General features: G+C 49.4%; 1 protein-coding gene across 5 annotated transcripts in view; it reads left to right on the top strand.

The window, feature by feature from the left end:
* Positions 1–23,113, top strand: part of ryr3 (ryanodine receptor 3) — a 109,439-nt gene that overhangs the window by 71,379 nt on the left and 14,947 nt on the right. For all 5 annotated transcript variants that reach the window (XM_060041700.1, XM_060041699.1, XM_060041698.1 and 2 more), the window contains 37 exons: positions 291–460; positions 1,727–1,947; positions 2,791–2,881; positions 3,489–3,629; positions 4,658–4,818; positions 5,113–5,191; positions 5,382–5,471; positions 5,935–6,072; positions 6,179–6,241; positions 6,486–6,561; positions 7,032–7,155; positions 7,607–7,722; positions 7,890–7,957; positions 8,364–8,485; positions 9,188–9,237; positions 9,342–9,402; positions 9,712–9,950; positions 10,307–10,388; positions 10,567–10,697; positions 11,191–11,309; positions 11,621–11,819; positions 12,752–12,846; positions 13,640–13,788; positions 14,027–14,114; positions 14,219–14,311; positions 15,597–15,764; positions 16,261–16,320; positions 16,832–16,966; positions 17,808–17,920; positions 19,206–19,302; positions 20,724–20,836; positions 21,080–21,131; positions 21,257–21,313; positions 21,423–21,522; positions 22,109–22,188; positions 22,345–22,421; positions 22,514–22,587. In XM_060041700.1, coding sequence (XP_059897683.1) covers positions 291–460; positions 1,727–1,947; positions 2,791–2,881; positions 3,489–3,629; positions 4,658–4,818; positions 5,113–5,191; positions 5,382–5,471; positions 5,935–6,072; positions 6,179–6,241; positions 6,486–6,561; positions 7,032–7,155; positions 7,607–7,722; positions 7,890–7,957; positions 8,364–8,485; positions 9,188–9,237; positions 9,342–9,402; positions 9,712–9,950; positions 10,307–10,388; positions 10,567–10,697; positions 11,191–11,309; positions 11,621–11,819; positions 12,752–12,846; positions 13,640–13,788; positions 14,027–14,114; positions 14,219–14,311; positions 15,597–15,764; positions 16,261–16,320; positions 16,832–16,966; positions 17,808–17,920; positions 19,206–19,302; positions 20,724–20,836; positions 21,080–21,131; positions 21,257–21,313; positions 21,423–21,522; positions 22,109–22,188; positions 22,345–22,421; positions 22,514–22,587 — 4,092 coding nt within the window. The remainder of the gene's footprint in view (positions 1–290; positions 461–1,726; positions 1,948–2,790; positions 2,882–3,488; positions 3,630–4,657; positions 4,819–5,112; positions 5,192–5,381; positions 5,472–5,934; positions 6,073–6,178; positions 6,242–6,485; positions 6,562–7,031; positions 7,156–7,606; positions 7,723–7,889; positions 7,958–8,363; positions 8,486–9,187; positions 9,238–9,341; positions 9,403–9,711; positions 9,951–10,306; positions 10,389–10,566; positions 10,698–11,190; positions 11,310–11,620; positions 11,820–12,751; positions 12,847–13,639; positions 13,789–14,026; positions 14,115–14,218; positions 14,312–15,596; positions 15,765–16,260; positions 16,321–16,831; positions 16,967–17,807; positions 17,921–19,205; positions 19,303–20,723; positions 20,837–21,079; positions 21,132–21,256; positions 21,314–21,422; positions 21,523–22,108; positions 22,189–22,344; positions 22,422–22,513; positions 22,588–23,113) is intronic.

Here is a 23,113-nt window from a genome sequence, read left to right as displayed (position 1 = left end):
CTTTAGGACTCTGAAATTCTACCTGCAGCAACTTTAAACACATCATAGCATGACGTATCATGTCACCATACCAAGTGCCTAAAGTCTGAATACAGAGTAGTAGTTAGTTGCAGCCCAACTGAAAAGACTTCTGAATCCGACCAAGCTTTACCGTGTCCTCTCCCCCCGCCATGCTAGTGTAGCTTCTTATTATCCCATACAGAATTAACATCAGCATTTCATTAAAAAATATGGTGGTCTCCTTCGAGCATGAAAATCGCATAATAACCTCAGCGTCCTTGTTCGTTCAGACGGCTCGGTGACGGAGCCCGACATGGCGGCCAGCTTCTGCCCGGACCACAAGGCCCCCATGGTGCTCTTTCTGGACCGTGTGTACGGCATCGAGGACCAGAGCTTCCTGCTCAGAATGCTGGAGGTGGGCTTCCTGCCAGACCTCCGTGCCTCCGCCTCCCTCGACACGGTGAGTGAACGTACGGTGGTCCGAACCACCGTACGTAACTGTAAACACAAATATTTACTTCAAAATAAACCCTGGCGTTAGATCGAAAGGATTTAAAAGCATTCACGGTCAACGTCGTAAAATAGCGCAAATGTAAATAATAATAAGTGCAGGAGTACGCAAGCAAGGGGGTTTTGTAGCGCCCTGCCGAGTCTAATCATTACACAGTGTGGAGATAAGTAATACTTTATTAAAGATTGGAAATCCTGGACTCTACTCTTACCTGGGGAAGTCCGGAGGGAGCTGCAGTGCATTGTTATTCCACTCAGGACCCAGGCTTTAATGAAATCCCTGGGCTGGGAATATAGCTGCCCGTGAGATGCGATCGAGGTCATCAAGGCGGTTTCGCAAAAAGTTCTGCAATGACAAGCAATTAATACTGGCTTCCTATGGCTCTTTCTGTTTTGACAGCTTTAGCTAGACCCACTGTTTAAGGAATTGTTAGTACAATCTGATCTCCTCAAACTCTAGCTAATAAATGAGGCACAACGTCGTAGGGCGACCTGGGTTTCAAAGTCACCCTTTTCGAAATGCCTCCCCTTACACCTTTTTTCTATTACAGCGCTTTTATTCAAATTAAGTACTTTTCTCTCAGACCTCTGTTGTACTCCCCTATTAGACCGGGGAGACTATGGCAAATTGGAACAATGTAATTACTTCAGCATAAACTCCCAGGGGGAATCATAATGACAGTTCAACGACAGTACAACCAATTCAGCCCCACCATTACATCGAATATGTCACTGGGATGGGCCACAGGGGACAGGAAGGATTGCAGAGTGTTTAACGGCTTGCAGTCAGTCCTCCAGCGTGGTGTAGAACGTGTGAGGGAGTTTCAGTGATCTTCTCCGGGCACCAGGTCGCTCGGCCACTTTTTGTAGTCCCCTTTTGTCATCTTTTGCAGGGACGATCTTTGCTTTTAGAAAACTCCTGTGTTTCGGATTTCTGTGAGGGCCAAGAGCAATAGGAAGTTTATCAGAAACTTTTCAAACCAATTCAGACATATTTTTTGGCAAAAAACGGGATACTTAAAGGAGTCAAGACTAATCAATGGTCAGTTTGGATTAAGAACCGTAGTCCAGGATTCTTATATATAAGCAAAAAACAATAATGATGTAACAAACAACACACTTAGCGCATCAAAACAAAACTATTTCCAAACCTCTGAACCGCGGGCGCCCCTTCATCCGTGTCCCTCTAACGTCACCGCCCCGCTGCCGTCCTCAGGAAGTGCTGAGCACCACGGAGACGGCCCTGGCCATGAACCGCTACATCGGCTCGGCGCTGCTGCCCCTGCTGACGCGCTGTGCCGCGCTCTTCGCCAGCACGGAGCACCACGCGGCCCTCATCGACTCCACCCTGCAGACCATCTACCGCCTGTCCAAGGGCCGCTCGCTCACCAAGGCCCAGCGGGACTCCATCGAGGAGTGCCTGCTGGCCATCTGCACGTAAGCCCCCCCCCCCCCCGGTGACCTACACCGCCGTCTATCGACTTTTTGCTGTTTCTATTAGGAGTCAAGCCAGGTCAGTTGTGGTTTGCCCTTTATTAGAGCTATGGTCTCAAAGGGGTCTAGAGACCTTTATGTAGGACTTCTGCCAACCCTAAGAGCAAGGAACAATGATTTGGATTATCAAGGAAGAGGCTTTGAGCAGGAATGCAGAGTGTACCATCATTTACATGCATAATGGTCGCATCACAAACAACCATTTTAATTCAAAGTGTATCTTCTAATCCTCGCTGCTGTTCCCTTGCTAGTGCCGTTGTGTAGCTGCCTGCGCTGCAACTTGTTGCCAATGTTTTTTAATCTTTTCTTTCTGTTTTTTAATCGGTTCCGTTTGTGCTCCTTGTTATTGTTGTTGAGGCACCCGGGTGCTCAAACTCGGTCCCATCGCTTTTTTGTCCTCCTCAATTTGCTCGATTGTTTTCTTGGTGGAAATGCACTGCCACCTAGTGGTGCAGCTTGAATCGTGTAGTGAGGTTAAAGCAAAGAAAGATTGCCTTCGTTTTATCCCCCTCTCTAGCTTGGGTCCGTATAATGTATCCACACATTCGTTATTTTTGTAGATGTCTAGAACCGTTTTAATAGTCGCTCTGTTTGTACATTTCGGATATTTTGATAATTTTCCAGACCTTTCGAAACCCTTTCTCAGCTCTGTTGGTCGCCAATGCCCTCTCCGCTCTCCCTCGTCACTCAAAGCACTCTTAGCACCAGAGGCCCCGCCTCCCTTTCAGAGGTTGAATGCGTGCCTGTCCTCTCCGCTCGGATAACCCCCCGGGGTCTGCTCCACAGGAACCTGCGGCCCTCCATGATGCAGCAGCTCCTCCGACGGCTGGTGTTTGACGTGCCCATGCTCACCGAGTACGCCATGATGGCCCTGAGGGTGAGTCACGGCCCCACGGTGGGGTCTCCCCCCTCCATGTGTCCGCTGGGATGGGGCTGATGGGGGAGTGTTATATAGGGCTGGTACGTCAGAATGCATCATGGGATGTTGTGTTGGTGAGAGAGTTGTAGTGCTTTAAAATCCTAAATCCATGTTAATATACCATAACCGAGGCTAATGTAAACTTTCTTTAGCCACGTCTCGCATGACAAACGCTGCGGCAGTTTCAGACACAGCAATGTGTTCCCATGATGCAAAGTCATTTCACCATGAATGACTAAACCATATGACCAAAAAAGCAAGAAAACTACCATAATAACGAACAGTCGCACCAGCCCTTTCCTGATTACCATATCCACTCTGACCTCTGTCCCGGTGCCCTGACCTCTGTCCCTGTGCCCTGACTTCTGTCCCTTTGCCCTGACCTCTGAACTCTGTCCCTGTTCCCTGACCTCTGAACTCTGTCCCTGTTCCCTGACCTATGAACTCTGTCCCTTTGCTCTGTCCCTGTGCCCTCACCTCTGACCTCTGTCCCTTTGCCCTGACCTCTGTCCCTGTTCCCTGACCTCTGTCCCTGACATCTGACCTCTGTCCCTGTGCCGTGCAGCTGCTGACCAACCACTACGACCGGAACTGGAAGTACTACTGCCTGCCCTCTGGCCTGGCCGGCTTCGGCATCGCCTCTGAGGAGGAGCTGCTGCTCACCAAGAAGCTCTTCTGGGGCACCTTCGACTCCCTCTCCAAGAGGGTACACACACACACACACACACACACACACACACACACACACACACACACACACTGGCTGAGGACACACTGTTGAACACCACTTGCCGTTCTGTCATTGAGTGTTTCCTTCTTGCCCATGGGATTGACAGGCCACTGTCAATCACATGGGCAAGAAAATGCCCTGATTGGTCAGAAACGAGCAAGGAGCACTGTAATATCTAAACTGCCTCAAACAGAGGCAGGCGCATTCAACTCGAAGCAGAGCATTTCAACCACTTATAGCTGAAAGATGGCTGTGGCATTTCTAACAAATTACACCATTAAAGTCATATTGTGGAAAGCCCTAAATTTACCATTTCTCAGCTGTCTGTATCAATGTCCAAGGGTTAGGGTAGGCACGCAAAGACTTTCACCCGATCAGTTGCCAACCACGGTCACTCACAGCCCCTCAACCTCATCATCCCATCTTTGTCTTTCCCTTTCTTACGCTATGCTGATGCTTCCAGTCAATTCCCCTCCAAATACGACAAGTCGTCGCACGGTGTAATCATGTCCTGTCAGCCTGCGTGTGCACACGCACGTCCTTTGCCGACCAGCACGGAGACAAGTGCTGCGCTCTCGTCTGTGGTTCTCACCACAGGGCCTGACTCTGTACTGTACCCCCACCTGGAGCCTCCCCCCCTTTGAGAGATGGGCCAGGGGGCTCTGAAGGCCATCGTGCTTTTCAATGTTTTAATGTGACTTTTTATTGATACCAGATGGTTTAATACTTAATTTTATTGGTGGAAGTGCTTTGAGTATCTAGAAAATTATTATTATTAACATAATTTATGTTATTATTATTACTCTATATGGCCGGATTGGATGTTACCCAACACTGAAAGTTTCTTGGGAGAAATACTTTCCATTGACCTTTGACTTGCAGTATGAATTCGAAACAGGCCGGTCGGGTGTCTGCTGAAATGACGCTGTCTGCTTTTCTCCTGCACAACGTCTGCTGCTGCCAGCCTGAACGTCGTCTCTTAACCGTGTCCATCCCCCTCGCAGAAGTACGACGCTGAGCTGTTCAAGATGGCCATGCCTTGCCTGTGTGCGTTGGCCGGGGCCATGCCTCCAGACTTCGTGGACACCAGCCCCGGCACGCTGGAGAAGCAGGCCTCGGTGGACACCCAGGGCAACTTTGACCCCAGGCCTGTCAACACTGCCAAGTGAGTGGTTCCATCTGCTTGCCCCGAGCTTCTTGTCCATGCCGAAGTACGGACAACCCAGGGTGGTTCGTAGTGTCAATCATCTGGTCCATAGTGTTATTTGAACAATGTTTTTAATATTTGATTGGTAGCAAATTGATTCAGAACTGTTCAAAGGCAGAGGCGCCCCTTTTATTGGCAAAATAATGCAGACTCTTATAGCATTACTGACCAATCAGAATAGATAGAATGAATAGAATGAAAACTAGCAACGGGTCCGCAGTGATCTGATCCGACAACATGCTTGCTTTTCAGCATCTCCCTTCCGGAAAAACTTGATTACATTGCAAACAAATACGCAGAGCATTCCCATGACAAATGGTGCTCAGAAAAGGTACGTCAACGTTATATGTTTATCTCGTATCCCACTCATTTGGTCCTCATTTTGTCTGTCTAAAATGGCCGCACCTGCAGTATTAATTAGCAAGCTGTAAGTTGTACTTGGCGCTATAATGCTAGCAGTCTTTACCCTGTTCCTGGGTGGCTACCTGTCTCAAGATGCATGTGTTGCGGGGCTGTTGCAGGTGTCGGCGGGCTGGACACTGGGCGACAGCGTGGACGAACAGGCCAAAGCTCACCCACTGTTGAAGCCCTACAAGTCTCTGAGTGAGAAGGTAGGTCTTGACCTAAACGCAGACGCACACTCACACTTTCTATGGGGGACTGCAGGGCGGATGTCCCACTGCATATTGGTGAACCCTTGACCTGGGTCAGAACTGAACCCAGCCATGATCCATAATAAGAATGTTGCTGAACCAGTGCCTGCTGAATGAAGTGTGAAATGTACTGGACAAAAGCTGGGCTGCACTGATCCCTGAAATCATGTTTTTATGTTGTCGTATCACTGCGCTAAAGAGATTTAGAGGTTTTTAAGTTGTGAGTTCGAGAACCGCTGACAAAGCACCCAAAGTGATGATGCCTTGGCAATAACGAGTAAACACCATTGGCGTGCGCGTGTGTATGTGTGTGTGTGTGTGTGTGTGTCTGCATCTGTGTGTGTGTGTGTGTGTGTGTGTGTCTGCATCTGTGTGTGTGTGTGTGTGTGTGTGTGACGTGCGCTGTGCGTGTGATGCCCAGGAGAGAGAGACGTACCGCTGGCCGGTGAAGGAGTCCCTGAAGAGCATGCTGGCCCTGGGCTGGAGCATCCAGAGGACCAAGGAGGGGGAGGCCCTGTTCCAGCAGCGCGAGAGCGAGAAGCTCAAGAAGAGCGCCGAGGTGCCCGGCAGCCCCCCCGTCCTCACCTCCGTACATCGCTTTTAGAGTGGTTTTTAAACGCATATTCCTGATACATATTTGATATTGTTTTTTGGGGATTCTGTAGGCTGATGGATTTAGCCCCGTGCCGGCAGAACTGCACAACGTTGCGTTGTCCAGAGAGCTACAGGTTGGTCTTTGTTATTTCTGAATCACTTAGATCAATAATTGCACAAATAAATGAAGTACCGTGTTCATTTGTATCCGCATGAATACTAGAAATGTGTACAATTTAAAAATTAATAAATAATAATAATCAAAATAATTTGATGAATGAAAATGTTAGATGGATGTCACTGTGATACATATTCACGTCAAACTCACAAACACATTGATACTTTCACCCAGAATGATACTGCTGCTTCTCCCTGCAGGGCATGGTGGAGTTGGTGGCAGAAAACTACCACAACATCTGGGCCAAGAAGAAGAAGATTGATCTGAACAGCAAAGGTATGCAAAATAGAAGTATCTAGAAAGAATAGCATCCAAAAAGAAAAGTATCCAAAAAGAAAAGTATCTGAAGAGAAACAGCAGCTCTTGGCAACAGAGAGCCATTTAGAGGGTTTCCTAGTGGAAGCATCCGGAGCTTGTCTGAGCAGCTCTTTAGTCTAGACACGTAGAACACAACACCGCTGTGTTGTCACCAGGGCCATTGTAGTTTGGCATTTTATTTTTATTTTTTTTCCTTTGCCACCACCGCTTTGGAGACCTTCACTTAGAACAAAAGCACACCCACAAATTGACAAAAGACAACAACTTAAGACATTTTATCTGTCATTTTCTTATTTTACTTTGTTTTTGTAAACATGACACAAGCCTTGTTTTACTTTTCATTTTCGATTAACGAAAATGTTTGTGCATAGTTGGTGGTTACTGGTTATGTGGTCACTGACGGTTCCTTGTGATTTTGTTCACCGCAGGAGGCGGGAGCCACGCTCTGCTGGTCCCCTACGACACGCTGACGGCCAAGGAGAAGCACCGCGACCGGGAGAAGGCCCAGGAGCTGTTCAAGTACCTGCAGATCAGCGGCTACGCCGTCAGCAGGTCTGCTGCCTGTCTGAACAGTCTCTTTACGCTCGTACACTATAAAGACACTTAAGATTAGCCACACGTCTGGACAGATCAGAGCATCAGAGGGTCAGCGATGTCCTTGTACCAGTACTTAAACATTGAAATGCACGGGAGAGTGTCAATAAAGGGTCATAAAAAAGGGCAGTTTATTTTTTTAAAGGATATGTTGTCGTGCTGCTGGGGGAAGAAAGATGTTCTATTCTGTTTTTCTCTAGGAGAGAAACCATGCAGTCTTAAAATCACCTTTTATAGTTTCTTATCATTAAAGAACCGCCCATGTGTAATTTTCAAACTGCAGATTTTGTGTAGAAATGTGTATGGAAGGACATTAGAGTTGGATCTGAATTCAGGCCCATGGAATAAATTACACAACAGAAGTCGAGCGACCTGTTTCTCAGTGTGTGTTGTGCCTTGTGCTTGGCAGAGGTCAGAAGGAAATCGCAGAGGACTCCTCCTCCATGGAGAAAAGGTTCTGCTACAAGTTCCTCAAGAGGATGCTACAGTACGTGGACTCTGCACAGGAGTTCATCGCCCACCTGGGTGAGTGAGAGTGTGTGTGAGTGTGGGTCTGTGTTTGTGTTAATGTGTGTATGTGTGTGTGTGCGCCTTTTGCTCTTTATTTTCCCATTCAAAGAGGATTGATTGTGTAAATGTTAATCCCTTGTCTTCTGTGTGTGTGTGTGTGTGTGTTTGACCCGTGACTCCAGAGGCCATGGCAACCAGCGGCAAGACGGACCGATCCCCCCACGACCAGGAAATCAAGTTCTTTGCCAAGGTCTGAAAGTCTCACATAAAGGAGCGGTGATCAAATCACTGCCGCCGTCTCTCCCTGCTTCACTTAAACATCCATTACTGTAATCACCCTAAAAATACCGGACCGTAATTATGTATTTTGGCCGAATCACTCCTTTGAACGGATTTACCCTTTGTATTGTACTTGTATAGTGAATCACCGTTATGTTGAAAAGGGCTTAACTGCCATTGTTGACATTCTTGGCACAATCACGCTAAATGCTCTTCAGCAAAATGGATTCAGAATCGGGACACGGATGCATTACTGAAGATAGGAGAGGCAGCTAAGATTGTTTCATCAGCCAGAACGTTGTTAACCTTAAACAACAAAAACAGGCTAGAATAGTTGGGTCACTTTATCAAGAGGTCTTCCCCTATGGGTTCCCTAGGTTCTGCTGCCCCTGCTGGACCAGACCTTTAAGAACCACTGCCTCTACTTCCTGTCCACGCCCAGCAAGAACCTGAGCAGCTGTGGCTACGCCTCCAACAAGGAGAAGGAGATGGTCACAAGGTACTGACTGCTGAATAATGTCTTGATGTGCAAGCTCCAAGTTATTGTGTGTTACTTTTGTGGTCAGATATACTAACGATAACACAAATGAAAAAGAAAGACAGATCAGTCGATGAAACGGGACTCTCCTTTTTACATAAAAATGTTTTACATGTACTATTCCAATATTCATTAAGAAAACCTAACAATTATCCAAAGCTTACAATTATGTAATCTCGACAAATGTGGCCCACAAGCAACAAATTATGCTGTTTCAGTATCAATCAGTGTTTACGATTAGTAATCATAAAGGAATCTTCAGGTAGAAAGAGGTTGATAAGGTATAATTATTCCTTTCTTCTTCAACTACTCTCATCTCACCACTGTGCTCCTTCCTTCAAACCTTTCTGGATATGCTCTTGTGTAGAAACCTTGAGAACTCAACATATTGAACGTAAATTACTCTAATTCATATCACATATGACAGTCTAGAATGTATTCAACTCTACGTAACAATTCTAAAAGAAGGAAACTACTTTCCACCGAATGTCTCATTATATCTTTCTTGTTACAATATTATCATTTATTTCAAATAAATGTGTTGAGCATGCCTAGTTCCCCCTGCCTTCTTAATTTCTCTCGGCTCAGTTTGTTTTCAGCATCTCTTCATTTCTGCCCTCCTTTTCTTTCCTTTCCTTCCTCTCCTCTCCTTGCCCCCCCCAGCCTGTTCTGTAAGCTTGCAGCTCTTGTCAGACACAGGATCTCTCTCTTTGGTAAGCACTGCCGTTGCCTCTGAGCCTTTGCCTGTTTTTTCCTCTCTCATTGCCTCTGTGTGCCGTTCCTCACCGAGCCCTGCCTCCCCGTGTTGCTCCTACAGGCAGCGATGCAGCCATGATGGTCAGCTGCCTGGACATCCTGGCTCACTCCATCGACACCAGGTGATTGAGTTGCAAAGTCATTACCACTGCGATCTACGCCAATGGAATGCTGAGGGGTTTTGGGAGGGTCGACGGTACGATTATCGTAAACAAAAGGAGAGCGGTCTTTTTTATTCTTACATTATATTAACTACAGGGTGTGATTTTATTGATGATGACAATATTTAAATCACTATCGATCAGCATTGACTACCATTAGGTCCAGGTTATCTTGGGCCAACAGCCCTGTTGAAACGGTGCGCCGTGCGACCTTTATCCCATAACACCTCCCCCCCACCCCCACCCCCCCCCCCCCCCCCCATCCATCAGAACGGTGATGAAGTGTGGCTCTGAGCTGGTGAAGGCGGGCGTGAGGGCTTTCTTCGAGAACGCCTCGGAGGACCTGGAGAAGCTGCAGGAGATGCTGAAGCTGGGCAAGTTCACGCAGTCGCGCGCCCAGATGAAGAGCGTGACGCAGAGCATCAACTACGTGACGGTGGCCCTGCTGCCCATCCTCACCGCCCTCTTCGAGCACGTCAAGACCCACGACTTCGGGGTGGAGCTGCTGGGTGAGCACGGCGGGGGGGGGGTTTGGTCCGGGACCCGGGTAAAGTGAGTTGGGATGACGTGGATGAAGATCAGCTGACCCCATGATGAGCAGTGACTCGCTTTTTAAATGGTTTATTTGTATGGTGGGGTGCGGTATGGAGTGTGGTAGTGTAACTCTGGAAGGGAAACTTGTGACACCCTCAACTGTGTCACCAGTTAACTCGGACTGAATGTCAAAGCACATAAAGCGTTTACTTCACACTTTCTGTTGTGAGGGCTGCTGCTTGAAGTGCCTGGTCTAATTATCAATATCGCTTTCAATATTTGTTGTGAAAATATGAATCCTTCACTGATCCCCAATACGTGTGGTTTACAGTGGATGACGTGCAGCTGTCCTGCTACCGTATCCTGACCTGTCTGTACTCGCTGGGCACCGCCAAGAACATCTACGTGGAGAAGTAAGGGGCCGTCAAGAACAAGGGATAGGAAGGATAGTGATATTAATGCACTTACTCTCTATAGATATAGATATAAACTTACTAGGAGCGATATCCCTGTGAATCCTTTGTAATGCCTGATGAAACGGTCCTGGAGGGTATGCTGTGATGAAGCATGTGTGTGTGGTCCTCTCTAAAGGCACCTGCCGGCTCTGGGAGAGTGCCTGGCCATCCTGGTGGCAGCCATGCCCGTGGCCTTCCTGGAGCCCCAGCTCAACGCCCATAACCCGCTGTCGGTCTTCAACACCAAGACCCCGCGGGAGAGGGCCAGTAAGTGTAGACCTCCGTTCTTCATACCCCCCCCAGATCCAGCCTCAGCGCCTGTGACCCGCGGCCGTCAGTGTGACAGCAGTGTGTTTCAGGCCAACCGTAGGGTCGTTTGTTAGTCATGATTAGTATCATAGCCATTTATTCTTCTGTATCTCCTTACTGCCATTGTCTCCCTTGCCGTTCCCACCTGAACATAATACATCGATCATATATTTAGTGAGAGAGAGAGAGGAACAGAGTGTGGAGGATGTTAATCACAACGCAGTAAAACAGCTTCCCTTTGCTTCCCTGAACCAGTTGAAACGGTTGCAGTCCCCTCTCAGGTGTTGTCTCTCACCCGGTGTGTGTGTGTGTGTGTGTGTGTGTGTGTGTGTGTGTGTGTGTGTGTGTGTGTGTGTGTGTGTGTGTGTGTGTGTGTGTGTGTGTGTGTGTGTGTGTGTGTGTGTGTGTGTGTGTGTGTGTGCGCGCGCGCGCGCGTGTGTTCTGGCTGTAGTTCTGAGCATGCCTGACACGGTGGAGGAGATGTGTCCTGAGTTGCCTCGCATCGACGGGCTGCTGAAGAGCATCCACGACCTGTCGGAGACTGGCGCCCGCTACACCGAGATGCCCCACGTGAGTCTCGTCCGGACGCGGTGGCCTCTGGCGGTCAGCTTCGGCGCCGTTCACACCTCATCAAACACATTGGAGTGTGAATGATGATGTGTGATCAGGTGTATAGTCCTGCACTGGACTGTCCTGCAAAACAAATCTGGGTTTGTCAACCATGACAGTCATTCCTAGAGATGCCATTGAAATGATACTCTACAAAAGAGTATTCCAGGTTCAATTAAATGGTGGTGTTTTGGTGACGGGTACATGGGCCAGTCTCCCCTCCTCCACCAGGACATGACCGTCCGCTGTGCGCGGCCTCTCCCCCCCCCCAGGTGATCGAGGTGATCCTGCCCATGCTGTGTAACTACCTGTCCTCCTGGTGGGAGATGGGGCCGGACAACATGGAGCCGGAGGCGGAGTGCTGCACCACGCTGACCTCGGAGCACCTCAGCATCATCCTGGGCAACATCCTCAAGATCCTCAACAACAACTTGGGCATCGACGACGCCCCCTGGATGAAGAGGATCGCTGGTGGGCAGCACGCACACGCACGCACACACACAGGCACAGACACACGCACAGACAAACGCACACACGTCCAGGGTAGGCGGCAAGGACGCCACTTCATGCCTGCACTGGAGCCACTCAAGAAGAAGACGGTGGGTAGGTAGGTAGGGAGGTAGGAAGGGAGGACATCTTACAATGGAAATGGGGTTCCCACTTTGATAGTTATTTTCCTCAGAAACTGAACTGTTTGGTGTTTTGAAGCCATTACATATTCATAACAAAAACTTCTTGAAGAATCTTGAAGCAGCACGACGGAGGATCAGGCTCTGGCTAGCCTTGTTCTACTACTCACGTCGACTGATTTAGCAGTGAGTTACTGAGGCTGAGAACCATCAAGGAGGCCCATAGAAATTGGAGCAGCTATGAACAAACATTTCAAGAATGTATCACAATTTAAACTTCTTGTGAATACTGCACTTTAGACATACATTTCGTGTAAAGGGGTCAGCTTACACTGGAGGGTCATACTAAATTATTATTATATATATATTTTTTGTCCAATTAAAGTTGAGGTACGTAGGTTTCAAAATGTTGGAATGAAAGAGACAAGAAAGGAGAGCAAGATTTTGAAACTAAACCAAAGACACTCCCCTCCTTCTGCCATTAAAAGTGTTGCCTCCCCGCAAATGGTTTCTCATATTTGCCCATGCAGAGGGGCAAGAGCATTCAACAAGAAACAGATCTGTCACAGCTCATTTGACTCACTAATAGCTGACGGATGGCTTGGCCATTTCTTACAAACGACACTTCAAGAGTAGCTCTTGAATCCGACCTGCAGCACCTTTAACCATGGCTCTGTAATAAGTGTTGGCACCGATGTGTTATGAGGGTGATATGACGTGATGGGCGTTCAACGACCTCCTGGGTGGCTGACGGTCAGCATGTCTTTGTGCCAGTCTACTCTCAGCCCATCATCTGCAAGGCAGCAGCCGGCCTGTTGAGGACCCACTTCCTGCCTACGCTCGCTAAACTCAAGAAGAAGACCGTCAAGGTAAGGCCTATCACAGAGTAAGTGGGCTTTTCATAGTTCTTGGCCTCAAGATGTGAATCTGGAACCAGCCCAATACGGACCGCTTGGCTGTAATCAGCCAGTAAACCATCCCCGGGGAATGATGACCCAAAGGGGGTTTCAGGTTTGGAATTGAATGCTGCTTTGGAATTAGTATTTTTTCAACCCAAGAGGTTTTTCACTTCACTGATGGTATTTACTTTTAAGCCACTTAAGATCACACTGGTTGAAGCTAATGCAATCTGCTGTTGGAGGTTAGCCGTTTTCACCTTGACATTTAATTTCCTCTGAAACTCAAACAGTTTAGTTTAAATCCATTCCGCATTAGTATCAAAGTAGTGCTGCCCCCCGCCCATCAAACACAGTGTGATTTCACATTCATGGCTTCAACTCGAAGAAACCTTCCCTTTTGGCACCTGAAGCCACATCAGACAGCCCTGGTGGTGGGTGCTCAGGCCCGGCCTGTCCCCCAGACGAGGCGGGGCAGTGAGGCAGGACTCTGTGTTTGTGTGTGTGTGTCCCAGACGAGGCGGGGCAGTGAGGCGGGACTGTGTGTGTGTGTGTGTGTGTGTCCCAGACGAGGCGGGGCAGTGAGGCGGGACTGTGTGTGTGTGTGTGTGTGTGTCCCAGACGAGGCCGGGCAGTGAGGCAGGACTGTGTGTGTGTGTGTGTGTGTCCCAGACGAGGCGGGGCAGTGAGGCAGGACTCTGTGTTTGTGTGTGTGTGTCCCAGACGAGGCGGGGCAGTGAGGCAGGACTGTGTGTGTGCCCTGCAGGTGGTCTCTGATGAGGAGCTGCTCAAGGCCGACGCGGGTAAAGGGGACACCCAGGAGGCTGAGCTGCAGATCCTGGATGAGTTTGCCGTGCTCTGCAGGGACCTGTACTCCTTCTACCCCATGCTCATCCGCTACGTGGACAACAACAGGTAGGCGCTCCCAAGCGGCCAGACAAAGCACCTATCCCACCCACATTTCACATAGGGTTAGATTATTATTATTTGTATTGAGGCCTCTGAACACAACAGCAACCCTGCAGGTTTCCAGAACAAGACTTGGTCTGTATGTACAGGTATATAGTACCTGTATGCCGGGTAAGCTATGGAACCCGATTGATGGCCATTGGCCCCAGCCTCATGGTCGGTCTGCCCTCCTTATCCCCCTCAGGTCCAGGTGGCTGAAGGATCCCAACGCAGACTCCACAGAGCTCTTCAGGATGGTGGCTGAGATCTTCATCCTCTGGTGCAAGTCCAGTGTAGGTCTCACCGGGGACGTCAAGAAAGCAAACAGGATTCGATGTATTCATTGCTTTAATCGTTATTGTGCTACGTCTTCTTTATCCTCCGCATTGTGACACAGAACTTTAAGAGGGAGGAGCAGAACTTTGTGGTCCAGAATGAGATCAACAACCTGGGCTTCCTCACTGGGGAAGGCAAAACCAACATGTCCAAGGTAAATGTCCCTAGTTTATGCGCCTACACGCGGTCAGATGTTTAAGGGGGTGACTTCTTTTGTCTGGGGTTCAGATATATTTCGGGGTTCAGCAGGTTTTAATGGTAGCTATGCCGTAGCCTGTCATGGCAAATTACGCTGTGTCAAGGATTATACCGAAGCCTTGGAATGAAATGTATTGGTCTTCGGCCGTCCGGTTTTCAGCACTTTGTGCAACCTCGTCCGAAACGTCCCGCCGGGTCAGACACAAACTCTGAGGGCTCCAGTGCTTGGCAGTTTTGTACACTTTACTAATGTTGATGCACAGAAGAATCCCGGATTGGGAGCTTTTTGCTGATGTGACGCTACGTCGGCGATTGATGGTCGTACACAAAGCAAATGGATTTGTGGCGCTCGCGCGTTCTGATCCCACGCTCACTTTATTGAGTTGTCTCGTGTGTAGATGGGTTCTCAGTGCTAGATGGGGGCTCGTTCATTCGTCTTGCTGTGCGGTATATTGATGTGTTTCTTGCTGTATTTATCTCCACCCTGCCACTGGTTTTGAGTAAGGCTCTAAGGCCTTGCTGAACGCGCATGAGTTATGTCTAATGACCCCAGAGCCCCACCAGCAGTCTTAAAGACGCATTGGGTTGTTTTCAGGTATTCTTTCTTACAGGATGACAGGTTGCTTACCACATCTCACGACTTGAATTGCAGCAACACTGAAATCACTCAGCTGCTGTATTGTCTGCAAACACGGCTTCATTTGGGTTTGAGTTTCTAGTTTTCTTTGGCTGTAGGGTAGTGAATAGCCAATCTCGCCATGGTATTAAGGTCCCCTTGCAGATTGATCCTGGTTGTTGGGGGTTGCTGTCAAAATGAGCTCCTTACTGATCATGGTCTGGGTGATCAAAGCATTGGGACCGTCTCCCTTAGCTTCACTTAAACATCCGTTACCAACATCAATTGTCATCCGTTACCAACATCAATTGGTTATTTCGTTTTTTGCCCCTTGAGCATTTCTTCAAAGCCTATCTATCATGAGGGTAAACAATAAATACCAGCACTTTACTCTCTTTGTACTTGAATGGAGATTCACTGGTTTCCCCCACAAACTCTGTATGGAGTCACACACGTTCAACCCAGAATGATGACGTTATGGTGAGGCCAGGAGAGACGGTTACCACGCTCCGACCAGCCAGACCCCCTGTTAACCTCTTCAGCCCAGAGCACCAGTCACCAGACAGTATGACCCTGATCAGCCATCTTCCCTCACTACGTGCTCATGATCGTGTCTCCCTTGCAGTCGGGCGGCGACCAGGAGAGGAAGCACAAGCGGCGGCGTGGCGAGTACTACACCATCCAGACGTCGCTGATCGTGGCGGCGCTGAAGAAGCTGCTGCCCATCGGCCTCAACATGTGCACCCCTGGGGACCAGGAGCTCATCTCCCTGGCCAAGATACGCTACCTCCTGGTGAGGGAGTACCACGCACACATACACACACACACACACACACAGGCATGCACACACACACACACACTCACACACACAGGCCTGCCCGCGCGCGCACACACACACACACACACACACACACACACACACACACACACACACACACACACACACACACACACACACACACACACACACACACACACAGGTACAGAGGCACACACACACACACACACACACACACACACACACACACACACACACACACACACACGCACCTGAGGCCTTTACTAAGAGAAAGCTATGTGATTATTATGTCATTATGTATGACAAAAATATTATTATCAATGGGTTATCAATCATTTCTCAGAGGATCGTAATGTTTCCCGTATTATATTTTGATCACCACAACTGCTCTGTCTAACCCGACGATATGTCATATTACGAGTAGGATGCGCAGTAGGGGCCATTCCACGTGGTCTCAGACTCTCTGTGCGTCTCCCCTCTCCCCACTCAGAAAGACACAGACGATGAAGTGAAGGACCACCTGCGGCAGAACCTCCATCTCCAGGACAAGGTGGGTCCCATCGGGCGGAGACACGGGGGGAGACATGGGGGCACGCCAGGCTCATCCACACCTCCCCCTGCCCTCCTCACTGGTCTCTGTATTGGATGGAGCACCCCAGAGTCATTCATTCATGCATTCCAGTCACTTCATCCAAGAATCTCATAACTCTGTCTAACTCATAGATCGATAGATAGGTAGATACTTTATGCATCCCCTTGGGGAAATTCAGGTCACCAGAAGCTCACGTATTCAGACAACAGACAGTTCTGACTTCGACAACAGTAAAAGTCAATCAAATGAGTCAATAAATATTTAGCAAGATTGCACATAATTGAAATTGCATATCAAAAAGAGGCAGAGGTAGAAATAAATACGCATTACTATGAATAACATGGATAACATGATAACCAGCCTGTATTCGATGCCTTGTTGTTTTACGTGCTCTATGAGTGCCATGCTGTCCTGTAGCCAGTGTCCTGACCTCTCCCCCTGCTGCGTGGCGGTGCTGTGTGTGTGTCAGTCCGAGGACCCGGCGGTGCAGTGGCAGATCAACCTGTACCGCAACGTGGTGGCCAAGAGCGAGGAGCCCGCCGACCCCGAGCACACCGTGAACCGCGTCCAGAGCATCTCCGCCGCCGTCTTCTACCTGGAGCAGGTACAGAGGCACACACACACACACACACACACACACACACACACACACACACACACACACACACACACACACACACACACACACATGTACAGAGGCACACACACACACATGTACAGAGGCACACACACACACACACACACACACACACACACACACATGTACAGAGGCACACACACACACACACACACACACACACACACACACACACACACACACACACACACACACACACACACAGGTACAGAGGCACACACACACACACACAGGTACAGAGGCACACATACACACACACACACACGCACACGCACGCACACGCACACACAGAGGCACACACACACAGGCATGCACGCAGATGCACACAGATGCACACACACACACACACACACAGATGCATGCACACGCACACACAAACACATACGTGCGTGCGCACACACACACACACGCACAGTAACCCTTGTTTTTTTTTATACGGTTCACGACCTGTTGCATGCTTTTATAATTGATGCTAATTCTAATCACACGATTATAGCAAAGATTGACAAAGAGGTGATAACGATTAAGATTACATTGGCCTCCTGCCTTTCAGGTCACTGAAGGTCGCCTTAAAGTCAAGTGAAAAATAAATAATCATCCGATAACAAACGTTACAGGATTTATTAAGAAATGAAAGAAATAGACCGGACATTGGAGACACAAGGGAGGGTTGCACATGCAATGCTGTGGGTTTGAATCCCGGGTACTGCCCGGATGGGCCGCGTGTGTAGCCCCCTCCGCGGCCTGGGCAGCTCCAGCCCCCTAACGCCCCCCCCCCCCCCCCCCCCCCCCGCCCCCCGCCCTGCAGGTGGAGCAGCCGCTGAGGAACAAGAAGCTGGTGTACCAGAAGCTGCTGTCCAAGCAGCGTAAGCGGGCGGTGGTGGCCTGCTTCCGCATGGCCCCCCTCTACAACCTACCCAGGTAGGCCTCTCATCCCCCCCACCCGACACCCCCCAGCACAGGGCCCCCCCCCGGGAACAGGAGATCATTAGAGGAAGGTCCATTCTAATGGATAGGGACATGTTGGTACATGACGCCTCTCAAACTAACCAGATCCTACTTGCCAGTATAGTATAGAATTGGGGTTGTGTGGGCGGAGAGTGTGTGTGTGTGTGTGTGAGTACCTGTGTGTGTGTGTGATCTTGTTTCTTGAAGGTGTGCCCCTATATGAAGCCCTCCCATCCCCTCCTTAATGACCTTTTCTCTCCTCCTTGTTGTTCTCCTGCATAACACAACCCCCCCCGCCATCCTCCCCCAGATACAAAAATAATAATTACTTCCTCAACGGCTATCGGGAGGTCTGGCTGGAAAGGGCGTTCAAAGCCTCCAGCTTTGACCGACTGTTCTCCCTGCTGACGGTAAAGTGGGACCACGGGGGCCGAACGCTTCATCTGCTCAGTCCGCTCCCTTCCTCCATCCCCCAGGCCCCCGGATCCACCTCACGCCTCCCGGCAACCAACCGTCAGCTCTTTGCACTGCTGATTCTGATTGGTCAGATAGGACGAGCGGGTAGCCAAAACAAGTGATTGGATTGATTACCGCTGCAAAATGCTGATAGGGAATTTCGTATTGCCTCAAGTGTAATTGATGGCGATGAAAGAGCGGCTAAATGGGTTAGCAAGGAGTATTTTTTTAGTTATATCAGTTTGATAGGACATTTTGATAGATTTGTTTTGCTTTTTGTCTAATCGTCCTCCCCACTATCATACTGAGATCTGTTTTTTTGTCATCCAACCCTCCAAAAAAGCATGTGTCATTTTAAGTGCGTTTTTTGTGTTTTTATTTAGGAAGTGTGCATCTCCTGTCACGAGATGTGCTAATGTGCTAACCTCAATACATGTTTTGTCCCTGCTAGGAACAGCAAATGTGATCCGACAACACATCTATCCCTCCATGTACAAATTCTTGACCAAATTTCACAGCCAGTCGAACGTAACATTCAGGTTATTGATTGACCAAAAGTGACCAGTCAGAAGAGCCAGTGGTTCCCGCATCGACCAATCACCACCCTTGCCTGAATTTGCACTTCCTGTAACCTTCCCACACTCCTCACCAACCCACCCACCACTCCTTGTACATCTCTCCTCCCATGTCTCCTCCTAATCTCACCAGAACCCCACCCTAACTCCACCACTCTGCCTCCTCCCCCCCTCCCCCCCCCCCTCCTCTCCATTCCTCCACCCCCCCCCCTCCCCCCGTTCCCCAGGCATCGCTCTATCAACCTCTTCATTCCCGGCTATCAGAGGCTATGGATAGAGGCAGAGGAGAACTCCTTTGAGGAGAAGCTAGTGCAGGACCTGGCCGTAAGTACCGGCCCCCCCCGGCCCCCCCCGCGCCTCTCTTACCCGGCGCCGCCCCCCCGCGCCACCGGCGCCCCGCCCCCGCCCCCGCCGGTTCTGTCTGCCGAGTGCTTCTTTACCCCCGCGTCCGTCGAGCCCTGGGACGTCGATCGCTCGCACGCCAACAGGGCCCCCCGCCCCGCCCCGGCGGCCAGGGGCCCCGCCCGCTCGGGCCGCGCAAAGCCCTCCAAGCAGAGGTCGGTCAGGGGTCAAAGGCTGCATGATCAACTGAGGAGGAGCAGGGCGGGGCCCACGGCGCGCGGCGGTGGCGGCGGTGGCGGCGGCGGCGGCGGCGGCGGCACTAGAAAGTGGGGCTATGTCTGCTATCTGACGGCAGTGGTAAGGAACAGGGGGCTCGTCGCTAGGGGGGACCCCACCACCACCCCATCGCTAGTCGTGACGTTTTTTCCCTTTTTTTTTTTTTTCTTCTTCTTTGTGTACTTTTTATTTTTTGGTCTATTTTTTCTGTCGTCGTCAGACGTTGGATGGAGCCCGTGCGTTGTGCGTCCCTGCTGTCTCGTGAGTCTGTAGTGTGGCGTCGCGCGGCGTCCCTCCGCGTCCCAGCGTCTCTGTGGTCACCGTGGCGTCAGTGGCATGCTTGCGTAGTGTTTTGGTATTCCATGCTTGTCGACTGAGGGCGACGCAGAGGTCCTTCCCCCCTGTGGAGGATGAACCCGTTAGAGTGCGGTGCAGGCTGACCCGTACAGCCCACCCACCCTGGATCATATGTGTGACCAAGAAACACCCTTTTCCAAGTCTACCGATTAAGCATCTGGGCGACTAGTGTTTTTGATCCAGCGAGTGCAGCTGTATTTTTGAACCAGCGAGTGCAGCTGTATTTTGGATCCTGTTAGTCAAGCTGTATTATTGATCCAGTGAGTCCAGCTGTATTTTTGAATCAGTCGAGTGCAGCTTCGGTGAATCGTCAGGATCTGTCGCTTTTTTTTTCTATTTTTATTTTTCTGTGGGGTCCTGCTCATTGTCATATTACCCCAAAGCTTCCAGCTCCGCTTGACTGCCGTAGCGTGCATGAGTCCATGTCTCCCATCCCGCCACGCTCAGCCCGCATGTCACCCCTTCTCGCCCCCTCCCTCCCCTCCCATCCCACCCACCTGCACACCAGAGGGTGCCATTGGTTTGCATGTGCGAGTGTCGATGCTGCTGCTAAGTGTTCCACATTATGTTCCATCACCCAATGTGAGTATGAGTCCTAGATCAACAGTGTTTTTCTTTTCTATTTGTCTTAAATTAGAGAAAAACATTCTTGGCAGTAAGGGAAAAGAAAAACTAAACTTGTGTTATTGAGCTGTGCACATGAACGCGGTGGGTTTGAGGAGGACGACTTCATTGCCGACTTCACAGAGTGCCTTTAAACTCCTGTGCAGAAAACGCCCATGAAGATTGTGGAGGAGGAGGAAGAGGAGGAGGCGGAGAGCAAGCCCGACCCCCTCCACCAACTCATCCTCCACTTCAGCCACAACGCGCTCACAGAAAGAAGGTGACCTCGCACATCATGTGACGGGATACCAACCAATCACAGCCTTCTCCATATGCATCTTTGTTTTTCATGTTGTTGTTGTCCCATTGGATACGCCTCGATTATAAAAACTGATTTGATTTTTTTTTTTTTCGTTTTCACTAACTTGTCCAATGGCACAGAATTCTATACATTCTGTTTGCTTTCTGGTGTGTGACGCTGGAAGTTTATGCTCACAGACTGGGATAAATCTCTGCTTTTCAGTTCCTTGGAAGAAGATCCGTTGTATATTGCTTACGCGGACATGATGGCGAAGGTAACCCGCATGTTGATGTTAATGTAATGTTAACGTAGATGAGGATAAGAGTGTGTGGCAAGTGAAAACAATCATAACGTTCAAATGAAGAGGAAACCAACTAAACACAACTCTTGTTTCTGCAGAGTTGTGCTGAGGATGAGGAAGAAGAAGAGGATGAGGAGAAAGAGAAGACATTTGAGGTGGGCTGTCTCTGCAGCTTTTATTTCCTCTGCGTGTTCGATGCACAGAGCCATTAGCAGCTGTGTTGACCTGTTGGTCTGTAACTGTGTGTGTGTGTTCCCCCTCCAGGAGAAGGAGATGGAGAAGCAGAAGATCCTGTACCAGCAGGCCCGGCTGCATGCACGGGGGGCCGCAGAGATGGTGCTGCAGATGATCAGCGCCAGTAAAGGTGAACCCCGCAGCACAGTCCCCCCTGTGGTCCAAAGCCTCACACAGATAAAACACAACAGTGTACACTTCACCCCCTGATGTGTATAAGGGAATAGCCATCAAGTGAACAGGAGGTACAATTTAAGGGCTATTTATTAGAAATGCCATAGCCAATAGATTAAAGACCGCTCCAGGGTAGTTTCTTATTCCTAACCAATAAGAGCAATCTCTTCCCTGATTGGTTAGGAATCCATATTGCCCGTCAATCACAGTTGTGTAAGATACAGGGGGGGGGGAGGGGGGGAGGGGGCAACTTTTATTTTTTGATTATTTTCTGTTCTCTCTTTAGAACTCTTGCATTTGACCTCAAGGATTAAAACTGAACTAAACTGTTTAAAATCATTTACTTTTCTAATCAGTTTGTACTCTATGAAATGATATAACTAAAAGACAAAAGAACAGTCCCACACACACATAGGAGCCCCTTTGAAGACGCTCCTCAGTCACAGTGCAGGGACTCAGTGCAGTGTGTGTGTGTGTGTGTGTGTGTGTGTGTGTGTGTGTGTGTGTGTGTGTGTGTGTGTGTGTGTGTGTGTGTGTCCCAGGTCGTCTCGGCCCCATGGTGACCTGCACCCTTAAGCTGGGCATCTCCGTCCTCAACGGAGGCAACGTGCAAGTTCAGCAGGTCAGCTCCACCGATCACACCCACGCCTTCTGTTTCCATGTGTCCTCCGCCCGCCTCTTTGCTGAAGCGGATGCTTGGGACATGATCGCGTGCAGCACTCCTTGGCATGTTCATGATTTGACCTGTTGCTCCGTTCCCTGTTCTTCTCCATTGCAGAAAATGCTTGATTACCTGAAAGAGAAAAGGGACGCAGGCTTTTTCAAAAGTCTGTCCGGACTCATGCAGTCATGCAGGTCCACAATCAATAAGTCCTCCGTAAAACACATCCACCAAGGCCACAGAGAGGTCCATTCTGGTGACGTGCTGCTCTCTCTGTTTCTGTTAGTGTCCTGGATTTGAATGCATTTGAAAGGCAGAACAAGGCAGAAGGACTGGGTATGGCGTCAGAGGAAGGAACGGGTGAGTTTTGTCCAGAGCGTCCGTCCTGTGTGATATTGATGGATGGCAGGCTCACACACCATCAGGGTTTTTTTTTTCCAGGCCCTTATTGTCGCACAAGCAAAAGTGTTTTTATGTCAGAGCCTTTCATAACATTTCAACATAACCTTAATCCCACATAAATTCTAACCAATTTTCAAGTGCAACTTTATTTAGTCACATAATATGGATTGCGTATAAAGGACAGAATCCTCACACTCACAAATGCGTGTACCCACAAGCACACAAGCACACAGACACACACACAAAACCACAAACAGCCACTTCTCATGAGGAGTGGCTGTATTCTCATCCCCTCGGCTGTACATTTCCCCAGCGCTCATGTCTTTAACCAATCCATTGTTCCCTGAGTGTGTGTGTGTGTGTGTGTGTGTGTGTGTGTGTGTGTGTGTGTGTGTGTGTGTGTGTGTGTGTGTGTGTGTGTGTGTGTGTGTGTGTGTGTGTGTGTGTGTGCGTGTGTCCCGGCACTGATGTAATTGATCCCGGT

This window comes from Gadus macrocephalus, chromosome 21 (genome assembly GCF_031168955.1).
Source record: "Gadus macrocephalus chromosome 21, ASM3116895v1".
NCBI classification, from domain to species: Eukaryota; Metazoa; Chordata; class Actinopteri; order Gadiformes; family Gadidae; genus Gadus; species Gadus macrocephalus.
This window is presented reverse-complemented; position numbering and strand designations above follow the sequence as displayed.